General features: G+C 36.2%; 1 protein-coding gene across 1 annotated transcript; it reads left to right on the top strand.

Annotated features, from left to right (window-relative positions):
• The first annotated feature begins 4,616 nt into the window (after window positions 1-4,616).
• Window positions 4,617-13,114, top strand: TMEM126A (transmembrane protein 126A). The gene is made up of 5 exons (XM_047877344.1): window positions 4,617-4,828; window positions 7,110-7,208; window positions 10,299-10,492; window positions 12,275-12,389; window positions 12,877-13,114. Exons 2-5 carry the CDS (start codon window positions 7,117-7,119, stop codon window positions 13,067-13,069), a joined length of 594 nt encoding a protein of 197 aa, XP_047733300.1. The 5' UTR covers window positions 4,617-4,828; window positions 7,110-7,116; the 3' UTR covers window positions 13,070-13,114.
• Window positions 13,115-13,166: the final 52 nt, after the last annotated feature.

Below are 13,166 nucleotides of genomic sequence, written 5' to 3'. Positions count from 1 at the left end.
AAAAAATCTAAAAAAAAAAAAGAAAAAATATAGAGATCTGTTGCATAACACTGAATATACTTAACATTACTGAACCAAACATTTTAAAATGGTTAACATGGTAAATTTGATGTTATGTGTTTTTTACCACAATTTTAAAACTAAGGTTAAATACTTTTTAGAGTTGGAAAAATGTGAGAGAATTCACTACCAGAAGATTTGCATTCTAAGAAATGACAGTAGAAAGAAAATGATACCAAATGGAATATCTATAAAAAGAATGAAGGGGTATTAAGGAGGGCTCTTGTTGTGTTGAGCATTGGGTGTTATATGTAAGTGATGAATCACTAAATTCTACTCCTGAATCCAATATTACACTACATGTTAACTGGAATCTAAATAAAAATTAAAAAAAATAAATTAACAGTTTTGATAAGGATATGCTTATCATAATTTGAATATCATACTTTGAAATGTAATATTTTGCTTCCAATTAATTATTACTATATGTGCAACTAATTACCAATAGTAATTCCCAATTTTTGTCTTCAAACATTTACATATTTTATAATAAAAAATAAAATTGAAAGGCTAAATAAATGAATAAAAATAAAATAAAATAAATAAATAAAAATAAAGAGAATGAAGAGTACTACAGATGGAAAATATGTGGATAAAGGTAAATTTTCTTAGTTTTAAAAGTGTTTTCAGGGAAACCTGGGTGGCTCAGTCCATTGAGCCTTCGACTTCAGTTCAGGTCATGATCTCATGGCTTGTGAGTTCGAGCCCTGCATTGGGCTCTATGCTGACAGTTCAGAGCCTGAAACCTGCTTTGGATTCTGTGTCTCCCTCTCTGCACCACCCACCCCTGGCTTGTGTGCCACCCCTCCCCAGCTTATGTGTGTGCTTGCTCGCTCTCTCTCAAAAACAAATAAACATTAAAAAAAATGCTTTCAAAGACAAATGACCATTGAAATAAACAAAAAATAACCATGTATTGTGTTGTTTATAACATACTTAGAAGTAAATGTATGATAATAATAAAAAGACCAAGAAGAAATAAAGAAAAGTATACTGTTGTAACATTCTTTTATCATACATAAAATGGTATAATATTACTTGAAGATAGGTTGTGATAAGTTAAAGATGTTGCAGGTTTAATTGTGTCCCTCCAAAATATATTTGCAAGTTCTAATCCTCAGTACCTGTGAATGCATCCTTATTTGGAAACAGGGTCTTTGCAGATGTAATCAAGTTAAGATGAGGTATATTGGATTAGGGTGGGCCCTTAATGAATGACTAGCATTTTCATTAGACTAGAGAAATTTGGGTACATAGGCACACACAGAGGGGAAAAGACCCTGTGAAGGCACAAAGACACAGGGATAGATGCCATGTGAATACAGAAGAAATTGGAGCAATGCATTGACCAGAGACATCAAGGTTTGCCAGCAAACACCAGAAGCTAGGAGAGAAGCATGGAACAAATTGTCCTTCAACACCTCCAGTAGGAACCAACCCTGCCAATACATTGATTTCAGATTTCTAGCCTCCAAAACAGTGAGCAAATAAATTTGTTGTTGTAAGCTGCCCAGTTTCTGGTACTTTCTTATAGTAGCCTGAGGAAACTAAAACAGGTGTATACAGTACTATACATGCTAAAGCAATCATTGCAATTTTTAAAAAGAACTGTAGGTAATAGGCCAGTAAATGAATAGAATGTAATAAAAAATATTCAATTAGTCAAAACAAACAAACAAAAGCAGAAAGAAAAGGGGGACATAGAACAGATGGAAGAAATAGAAAACAGATTTCAAGGTGATATATTTTAAACCCTGGGATATAAAAATCATATTAAATACAAATGGCCTAACCACCCCCCTTCATTAAAAGTCAGAAATTGTCAATTTAGATTTTAAAAATCCAATTATCTCCTGCCTATAAAGCCTGCATTAAGTACAAAGACACAAGTAGGTTAAAAAGCAAAAGGATAGGGAAAGCTATGTCATATTTATACTAATTTTAAAAAGTTACTGTAGTAGCTATATTAATATTAAACAAAGTGAATTACAAAGCAAAAGATATTACCAAGTATTAAGAAGGTAATTTCATAGTTATACAGGGATCAATTTATCCTAAATATTTATTCATATAATATGGAACTTCAAAACACATGAAGCAAGTACTGATAGAATTGAAAGGAACAATAGGAAAATTTCCATAATAGTTGGAGATTTCATTAACCTCTCATTGATTGATAGAACAAGTTGGTAGCAATTCAGAAAGGGTAAAAAGTCTTAAACAATGCTATCAACCAATTTGTGATAACTGATGTTTTAGAACACTTGGCACGACAACAGCAGCATATACATTATTTTCAATCAAACATGGAACATTTATCATCATGGACCAGAATCTGGGCTATAAATATCAATAAATTTTAAAGGATCCAAATCATACAAAGTATATTCTGTGACCACAATGGAATTGAATTAGAAATATTAACAGGTACATGGAGAATTGGAACTATTAGAAAACTAATAAACATACTTCTAAATAACTCATGGATCAAAGAAAAAAAGCAAAGAGAAATTAGAAAGTGTTTTGAACCAGGGGCTCCTGGCTGACTCAGTCGTTTAAGCATCCAACTTTGGCTCAGGTCATGATCTCATGGTTCAGTTCTTGAGTTCGAGCCCCACATCGGGCTCTGTGCTGACGCTCAGAGCCTGGAGCCTGCTTCAGATTCGGTGTCTCCTTCTCTGTCTTCCCCTCCCCACTCACACTCTATCTCTCTGTCTCTCTCTCAAAAATAAATAAACATTTAAAAAAATTTAAAAAAGAAGGTGTTTTGAACCAAATTAAAATGATAAACAATTCAAAATATGTGGGATACAGTTAAAGCAGTACTTGGAGGGAAATTCATAGCACTAAACACATATGTTGGGGGTGGGGGAAAGATCTCACTTCAAATGACCTCAGCTCCTTCCTAAATAATTTGGAGATAAGCCCCTGATTCTTGATTTCAGCTCAGGTCATGATATCATGTTAGTGGGTTGGAGCCCCATTACAGGTTCTGTGCTGCTGGTGTGAGCCTGCTTGGGATTCTCTGTCCCTCTGTCCCTCCCCTGCTCCTCAAAATAAATAAATAAATTAAAAAAAATTATAGAGGAGCAACTAAATACCAGGTAGGAAGAAGAAAACAAATAATACAGATCAAAGTACAAAACAATCAAATTGAAGACAAAAAAACAACGAAAAAAAAAAAACAAACCACAATGAAATTTAAAAAAGAAAAAACAATCCGGTTACTTGAGAAGATGAAACCAACCATTAGCCAGATTGACCAGACACTCAAAAAAAGAGAAGACACAAATGATAGATATCAAGAGAAATGTGATCTCACTACCCATTCTACAGACTTAAAGGCTAATAAGAAAATATAGTAAACAATTTAAGCTAATAATTTGAGAATTTAGATGAAATGGACGTTTCTTCTTGTGAAGAACTGATTTTTTAAATAAAATCTCAATTACTAAATTGCTTTTATTACTTCAGAATGGCATGCTGCAGATGTACAGCACGAATATTTATAGATTTTAAAATTAGCTTAAAACCGTTAAAAATTAAATTTGAATGAGTATAGAATGGAGACAAAGTAGTCACTTGCGCACGCACTCACGCGTGCGAACAGACGTTACGGTTAGCATCTTAAGCTGGTTTTCTCAAACTGTCTCTGACTTTTACCTAGGAAACTTTCCAGGTGAGGAGTATACTGGCTTTTTGGCTTGGAATCTGAGGACCTGTTTTAATTTTCTGGTTTATTGACCAGCGACGATTTGACATTGGATAAATTCCTGCCAGCCAAAGGAGTTTTGGGCGCTCTTCTCCTGCTCACCTCGCCAATGAAATTTTCCCTCTTTATTTTGAATACCTCTTTCTCCTTGATAAAGCTCAGTGATTTCCAAAGCAACCTTGGCAAACACTTTTATAGGATCCTCACAACTTTACAAAATAATCAAGGAGAGTATTAGTTCCCCTCCTGTTTTATAGATGAGAAAAGAACCAATGGAGATGAGAACTGAGAGGTCTTCAGAGGCTTGGTCCAAGACTTTGGTTCTCAATTGTTCTGACTAACGAAGCCACTAGCTCTCTCACTCTCTAGTTTTTCTTTCACCATAATTCACCCAACCCTTTTTTTTAATAAGCAGTCCTCAGCAGGGCACCAGAGATCCTCAGAAAAACAAACAAACAAACAAACAAACAAACAAAAAAACTCTCGCTTGCTCTTGAGGTGTTCAGACTGTGGTGGAACATTTAACCAGATCACAACGTAGCACGGGAACTTAAGATTCAAGGGAGAATAAAAAACCGATGGAGCCAAGAAATCTCAGCTTCTTTTAACTACCTATAGCATGCCAAGGGCTGTGCAGTTTTCTATATACCCTATCTCAACACATGAGGTTGGCTCTATTGGCCAGGAACTGAAGTAATGTGTCCAAGGTAGGTTTTCAGTGAAAGGGGAAGCATTACGGTCACTCTGATACCGAAATTGCACAATTTCCACAGACTCTGTCCTGGAAGGCGGGGGATAGGTTGTTAACAAGTACCCTCTGCGCTCGCCGAAAACCCACTCCTCACTCAGCGGCCCACCACTTCCCTCGGCTGAACTCCCCCAGCAGGAAGTTACTACTGCAGGCAACCTCTGTGCTGGAAGCCCAATCAGCGCCCGCGACCCGGCGCCTGCCTGACCCGAGTCACGTGTCAGCCAAAGATGGCTGCGTTCAGGCTAGTTGAGCAAAGGTTGGCGTGAACCCCAGCGTTCCGAGGAGGGTTGTGAGCAGAGCATAAGGTAATGGCATTCTGGGGAAAGGGTGCAGTAAATGCTCGGGTACCAAGAGAGGTACAGCGCCGTGACGTGCCGCTCACCTGCAGCACGGGAATGAGATCCACTGACTGGGTCGGAAGAGGGAGGAGGGGAGACGACGCCTACCGTCTCTTCACTTTACATCCTAGAAGAAAAGACCTTATATTTAAATTAAGCTAATAGAAAAAAAAAAAAAAAGCCTGCGTTTGAATTTAATCCTGGCTTTACTGCTAATAGCCAGGGTGACCCTGGCCTAACTTAATTTTCAGAGGCCCCACTTGGCCCTTTGCCTATCTAAGAGCTATCCTGAGGGATGTGAGATAGCTAAGGCAAAAGCTTTTAAAAATGTTTGTAGGATTTAAAGGTGACATTGTTTTGGACTTGGATTCATTATGTTTTTGTTTTTATTTTATTAAAAATTTTTTTGAAAGTAATCTTTACACCCAAAGTGGGGCTCAAACTCACGACCCCCGAAATCAAAAGAGTCGCATGCTCTTTGAACTGAGGACCCCCGAGATCAAGAGTCGCATGCTCTTCGGACTGAGCAGCCAGGCACCCTTGGATTTATTGTTAGTGACGCAGATACAAAGGCCTACTGCAGGCTGCTATGGCAGAACTTTTTTGAATTAAGGAAGACTTTTAATAGCCACATGTTAGAAAAAGCTAGTTCACAGAACTCGGAACCTCGTCAATATGCAGAGCATAAAATAGAAAACTAGTCCAGCAGCAGGCTGGACTTTCTAAGGAAACAATTTATTTCAGAACTATATACATCGTACACTTTCTCAGTACATTTTTTAGATTTTTTTAATAATATCTATTTTAGAAGGAGGGACAGAGCGTGAGCGGGGGAGGGGCAGAGAGGGAGGGAGACAGAATCTGAAACAGGCTCCAGGCTCTGCGGTGTCAGCGCAGAGGGGTCTTGAACTCAGGAACAGCGAGATCACGACCCGAGCTGAAGTCAGTGGCTTAACCGACTGAGCCAGCCAGGCGCCCCAAATTTCTCTGTATATACTGAATTTATATATCTATCCACACAACACACGTGCGCCTCCAGCACATAAACAGAATTATTCAAAGTTCCTGTAGGTCAGAGATGGTGTCTGTCATGGTACTATAACCAAGACCCTCAAAACGTTTGTGTCCAGGAAACTAGATGTAAATTTCTAAGTCTATATTGTACTTATTAATTTTATATCTAGGGATATTAAATTTCATTTCACTCAACATGTTCCAAATGAGGTCTTATATCTAACAGGTACCCAGCAAGAAATCGGTGTTGTAAATTAATCTCATAGCAAATGTATAACAAAAATCTAATTTCATAAAACTGTGTTGTATTTTGCTGTTATTTCTGAACTTTTGCTTTGAACTCTGCTACCTTGAAATCTTGTTTAATGAGCTAAATCTTCAGGCTAATACTCATAGTTCACCATCCCCCTACTCTACATTACTAGCTGGCCCTTTAGAGAAAGTGTGCAGATTTCTACTTTAGGGTATACCTGAAAGTGAAATTGATTATATGTTTCTTCTACCTACTAAACAGTACCAAATTCTTTATTCTAAAGTGGTTGTATCCAAAGTGGGTACAGTGTACACTTTGACCAGTGGCACATGAGAGTTCCAGTTACCCAGCATTTTTGCCAGTAATTGAAATTGTGAGGTTTTAATTTAGCCAACCCAGGTACAGACTGATATCTCATGGTGGTTTTAATTTTTTATAATGAGGTTAAACATATTTTCATATTTATTGGCTGTTTGCTTCCCTCTTTGTGAAAGTACCTGTTCAAACCTTGTGCCAACTTTTCTATTGGGTTGCTTGCCTTTTTCTTGATATATGCACTTCTTTACATATTCTGGGTACTAACTGCTCCTCTGTCAGTTATATTGCAGACATTTTCTCCCAGACTGGCTTATCTTTATAGTAGCTATTGATCAACCCAAGTTCTTAATTTTAATCAGTTAATATTGGCTTAATGTTAGCTTTAGGTGTTTAGTGCTGTTTACAAATTCAGAAATATTTTAAGGATTATAAAGCTATTCTGTATTTCCTAGAAGCTTTATGGGTTGCTTTTCATGTTCTGATTCTATTTCACTTAGAATATATTTTTTGGTATGGTGTGTATGCATTGATTTTTCAGATTATGAATTCAAGCTATAGCTAATTCTTTAATTAAATATTTATGGTATTTATAAAGCTTTTTATAAGCCTTTTTGTTGTTTTTCTATAGATACATATTATTGAGAAATATTTTAATTTTTTAAGGCTCAAGATGAAAAATCATGAACCAGATGATACTGTCAAGGAAGACTTAATTTTCAATATCATAACCAGAAAAATTAACCACCTCCCAGAAGCAGAAAGGTAATTTAATTTAAATTTAAAAATATCTTTTACCAGGTGGATTTTCATCATTCCTTCATTATCTCACATTTATTTGATTTGAATATAAACATAAAATGTCAGAAGGAAACTGAGTTCTTTTTCTTGCCTTACTGAGTAAACCCAAGACCAGGAGAGGTTAACTATTTTGCTTGAAGTTAAGGCTAGAATTCATGCCTTTGGACATATCTAATTATATGATAGTGCTCAGTTTTTCCATTTGGGTAAGAGTATAGTCAAATGTGAACATTTATAGACTCATCTAAATAATAGACCTTTAAGATGGCTTTTAAATTGTCTTGTCAGTTTATTTCTAGAACTATGTTTTACAGTCCAAGAGAGTGCCATGTGACACACACACATGACAAGAAATGCCAGAGAAATGAGATCATGGCTTAAAGATCTATATTATTAAATAGAAAAAGGCTATATAGGAAACAGTATCTCTGAAGACAGCACTGAATAGTGCATTTCTATAGCAAGAAGACCTCTCTGAATAGGTTCCATTTAAAGAGAAATTATGAGACCAAAAAGCATGAAGGCGAGCCAGCCTAGGGAGGAGAGAGACACAGTATCTCAGGCAGAGGGGATGGCATATGCCTAGGCCACAAGGTGGCAAAATGTTGATCATACCTGAGGAACCAGTGTTACTGAAAAACAGGGAAGTGGGCATAAGATTGAAGGAAAAGGAAGAGTTCTAAGCAGGGAATGATGTGATCCAGGTAACATTTCTAAAGAACATTCCAGTTGCTTTGGGGAACTAGATTTAAGGTAGGAGAGAAATTTAAGACCAGTAAGAAAACTGGTATAGTAATGTTGGTAGGTGGTGATGGCAGGGGTGGAGTCATTGGACATGAAAAAGGTGGATTTGAAATACATTTTGGAGTAAATTCCAGATACATTCTTGAGTAAATTCCAGTCTTGCTGCTACTTAGCCCAACAAGAGAGAACCTATAGACCAAGGGCAGCAATAAGAACTTGGTGAGATTTCATAAGCTGTATATCCTACAGCTCTTCCCCCACCACACACACACACACACACACACACACACACACACACACACACACACACACATATTGTACGTCCTTTTGTTGTTTTCCTGAGGGAGGTAACAGAACTTTTCAAGCAATAAAGGGCCTGTGTCCATGTTTCCAGCTCAGTAAGGTAGAGAGCCAGAAAGACTGACATAATAGGTGGTGGCAGCTTTGAAAAGAGCAGGCTATCTCACTGGGACTTACACCAAATAAGAATGCAGAAACAGTGGGGAAGTAAGCTGGAACTGCATAGTAAGTAAGATTTGGAAGTAAAAATTGCTCTCAGGCATTGGCACCTGAACAGGGCAGATGACAGTGTCTCCTTATCTTTGACTTATTTCATATTTTTCCCATTCCTATTTTCTTATCCTTGTTCTCTTAAGTTTGAATCCTCACCTGGTCTTGCATTATCATTAGATATGTTTAATAGGTATTTGAAAAGTCCTGAGGTGTATGAAACTTTAATATCAAAAACTTCACTTTCTGATCTACAAAATAATTTTATGTACCATATATTTCATTGCCACTTAATTGTGATCTTCTATTTCATGTGTTTCATTCATGTTGTCTAGTTGTTTTGTGTGTGTCTTGCCAAACAGTCATGAGTTTCTAGTAATATAGGCACTTTCTTGGAAAACTGACTTGCAAAGGAGCTGCTAGATAGTAACTGTTTTGTACTGAATTACTAACTAAAAAATGTGACTCTAAACCTTAAGAAATTAAAATTTGGGAGGCCATAAACTTTGCTATTCAAAAATACAAAAATACGTAGGTCTTTCACTTTCATGGGTTTTCTGTTATTGTTTGGAAGGTTCTCTAGGCTCTCCTCACTTTTTAAATATATCTTGTGTACCCTAAGTTTCTATACTGCCTCTCTCTTATACTTCCATTACCATTTCAATAGACTTGTTTTATCTCATGCTCACATGTCTTTCATCCTCCAATAATAAACTATGAAAACACTGAAGGTAGAAGATAATTTTTTGTCTCCAGCATCAAGTCTGCTGCGTGTAGTAGGTACTCAGTGATTGAATGACAAGCACCATTATGATTGCAGAGTGACAGGTAAGAAAAGTAATGCCTTATACAATGTAGGAAGCTCAATTAGGAATTCCTAGAAAAACTTTTTAAGATGAGTGTTAACCACAGAAATTAGGGGGCATTGTGTGGGTCATCTGGCTAAATAAATAATGAGAAATTTTTAGAGTTTGATGCCTGTGTTGTAAATGGCAAGGCAGGTGGTAGAAAAGTGGTAGGCTAAAGAGTCTGGAGTACTTTCAGTATCCACCAATAAGTTTAGGTATTATTTTTTCCAAAACTAAAGAAAGCATGGAACATGCATTGTAAAATTCATACATACCTTGGCTAAAAACCAATTCTACCACTTACTAGCTCAAAACATAAATTTCTTCTTTATTCCAGTGGGTTGTTGTAAAGTACCTAGCATAGGATATCCCTTAAATATTAGTACTCCTCCACCTCCCTATCCTGATTCTAATCCTTCAGGGTAAAGTGAAAGGAAACCTATTAATTTCACCTTAATGAATGCCTTTTAGGTGTCAGGTGCTACTGAAAACAAGACAAATATATCTTTGTATCCATTATCTTCAAGTTATTTACTTGAAGACTGGCGGGGAAGCCTGACACAGAAGTGTTTGTAAGATAGATCCACCTTATCACCTGTTGTGCTAGAGTTAAGTATTGGGTATTGTGGGAGCCCAAAGAGGCATTCACAAGACCCTTCAGAAGCTCCTCCCGGTTACATTGTTGTGGGAAATTTCTATACTGTCTCATGCAAAATCACAAAGTCCATTCAGCAAGATCTAAATGTATCACTCTATCCTTAATTGTTGAACAAATTCAAAAGACCTTAGAATAAAAATCTATACATAAAACATTATTCTAAAAGGTTTTTGTTTTACGGAACTCTAAGGGATAAATGTGGTATCCTGTTATTCCTATAATTCTGTCGTGTTTACACCAGAATTGTTGGACAGCACACACAAAAAAAGTTACTCTTTTTTTCTCACCATTCAGGAATCTATTTGAACATGGATCAGTTTATATCGGACTTAATGCTGCTCTCTGTGGTCTAATAGCAAATAGTCTTTTTCGACGCATCTTAAACGTGACACAGGCTCGTATAGCTGCTGGCCTACCAATGGCAGTGATCCCATTTTTGACTGCGCATGCATCTTACAAAGGTTTTGTAAATCTACCTTTGAATACAGGTAAATTCGATTTCACTATCACCAGAGTTTGCTTTGGTATATATTATTTGCACTTTACATTAATCCTTAAATATTAACACCAGGTTAATATGATATATCTTAGTCGGTGCATGGATAAGACTGAAACTTGCTAGCCTGTGTAAAGTGGCAGTTCATATAACAAGTTAGTCTTCTATGCAAGTGAAATGCACACTCATAGCAGTTATAGTTTTCTTTAGCTAAGTTCTTTCCCACAATACTTAAAGAAATATGTGTAATTTTTTTTTAAATGCTTCCTTAGTTTTCTTTTTTAACGTTTATTTATTTTTGAGATAGAGACAGAGCATGAATGGGGGAGGGTCAGAGAGAGAGGGAGACACAGAATCTGAAACAGGCTCCAGGCTCTTAGCTGTCAGCACAGAGCCCGACGTGGGGCTCGAACTCACAGACCGTGAGATCATGACCTGAGCCAAAGTCACACTTAACCGACTGAGCCACCCAGGCACCCTGCTGCCTTAGTTTTCAAAAAAATTGTATAGAGGAAAAAAGGGGGGGGGGGGAGCTGAAGGGAATAAGACCCTTTATAGATTAAATCTCCCAATGCACTAAATGTATATACAAGAATTACAAATATATGGAGACTTCATTTCCTTTTGATTGTTTACCGTATGTGCTGAGTGCTTTCAGTATAAGCATACCTTGGAGATATTGCAGGTTAGCCAGACTACTGCAATAAAGTGAATGTTTTAGCAAAGTCCAGAGAATTTTTTGGTTTCCCAGTGCATATAAAAGTTATGTTTACAATATGCTATAGTCTGTTTAAAGTGTACAATAGCATTATGTCTAAAAAAACCAATGCATGTACCTTAAAAATATTGCTGTCATTTAAGCTTTGAACGAGTGGTAATCACTGGTTACAGATCACCATTCACCATAACAAATGTAACAATAATGAAAAAGTGTGAAATGTTATGAGAATTACCAAAATATGACACAGAGACATGAAGTGGGCAAATGCTGCTGGGAAAATGGTGCCTACAGACTTACGCAAAACAGAGTTGCCACAAACCTTCAATTAAAAAAAAAAAACGCATTACCTGCAAAGCATGATAAAATGAAGCACAATAAAACAAGGTATGCCTGTATGGCTAATCATGAAAATTTTTTGACTGATTTCAAATAAAAATATTATTACTGCAGGTGATGGTCAGATGGAAGGGAGATAGTCCACTTAAATTCTCTTAAGTGTTCCAAATTGGTTTAAACTGGATGAATATTTTGCATGAATCCCCATGATCACTGTGGAAAGAATTTTTAAGATCTAGGGAAACCTACCACCCAGTGAACCGAACAGACTAAAACTTAAAGTTATTAATTTAGCTTTCTGTTTTTAAAATAGCTTATACTAATTTGGAAATGAATAAAGAATTTTCTGAAAATAGTCACGCTATATAATATAAAAACAGAAAATGAAGTACAAATCATTTTTTAAAAATGAGTTACAAGTTTCCTGAAGACAGATTACCTCAGGTTTGCCAATACAAGTGCAGAAAGCAGAAGCAGTGCAAACTGAGATTATTATATTCAAGTTCAAAACAAATTAGAGTATTTTTCCTAAGATGGTTTCGTTATTCATGGCCATTTTAGGTTATCCATACATATTATACCTTCTAATATGCCTTGTAGATTTGTATTTGCTGCCTGAAAATTGAGTTCTTTGTGACACATTTAAGATAAGCTTGCATTTTTAAAATCATGTTTGCTTGACTATCATGACCATTTTAGAACTGATTTATTTCCTAGGTGATTTGAATTGTGAAACCTGTACCATAACACGGGGTGGACTGGTTGGTCTTGTTTTTGGTGGTCTGTACCCTGTTTTCTTGGCTATACCTGTGAATGGTGGCCTAGCAGCCAGGTAGGATTCTTTTTTTTCCTCATAATCATTGAAAAACTTCAAAAATATATAAATGACTACTTCTCAAGAATTTGAAAACAGTTCTAGAAATTGATGCCACTATACCTCTTGGGTATATAGGTTCGTAACCTTAATTTGTTTATTGAATGCCAGCTACAAAGCTGCAAACATTACTCTGCCAAGCATGAGAGCTCATTAAAGAAAAATTCCATCACAAAATGGCTAGCTATAAGCCAAATATTGCAGTTATTTTCTGATGAATTCATATCTAGCAATATAAGCTATATGAGCCTTCAAAGGTAAAGTGGATAAAGGGTCAAAAAACCCAAAAGTATGGTTTTAAAGACTAGTGACATCAAAGAGAATAACCGAATTATCTTAATCTTTACCTAAACTAGTTTTATCTTAAGACTTCTGGGATTAATAGATATTATACCATTTGATACAACTGTCTTTTCTAGAGAATTGTCTCAATGTTTTCTTATAGGTATGAGTCAGCCCTGCTACCAGAAAAAGGAAACATATTAACTTACTGGACTAGAATTTCTAAGCCTGTCTTTAGAAAGATGTTATTTCCCATTTTGCTCCAGACCATGTTTGCAGCATACCTTGGATCTAGACAATATAAATTAGTTATAAAGGCTCTTCAGTTACCTGAACCTGGCCTAGAAATTCAGTGATTGTTAAACAACTTTGTACACAAAAATAAAACTGTAATGTATGAATAAATGTCTAGTGTATGAATAAACATACATTTGTTAATTTATCACATGAGGT

This window comes from Prionailurus viverrinus, chromosome D1, assembly GCF_022837055.1.
Source record: "Prionailurus viverrinus isolate Anna chromosome D1, UM_Priviv_1.0, whole genome shotgun sequence".
NCBI classification, from domain to species: domain Eukaryota; kingdom Metazoa; phylum Chordata; class Mammalia; order Carnivora; family Felidae; genus Prionailurus; species Prionailurus viverrinus.
Note: the sequence above shows the minus strand (reverse complement) of the source record. Positions and strands in the feature narration are given on the sequence as shown.

Excerpts from the sequence above, each read along its gene's own strand:
- TMEM126A (XM_047877344.1), top strand. The coding sequence starts at position 7,117 with ATGAAAAATCATGAACCAGATGATACTGTCAAGGAAGACTTAATTTTC. Across the intron at positions 7,209-10,298 it reads CACCTCCCAGAAGCAGAAAG|GAATCTATTTGAACATGGAT; the intron begins GTAATTTAATTT and ends CTCACCATTCAG. Across the intron at positions 10,493-12,274 it reads AAATCTACCTTTGAATACAG|GTGATTTGAATTGTGAAACC; the intron begins GTAAATTCGATT and ends TTTATTTCCTAG.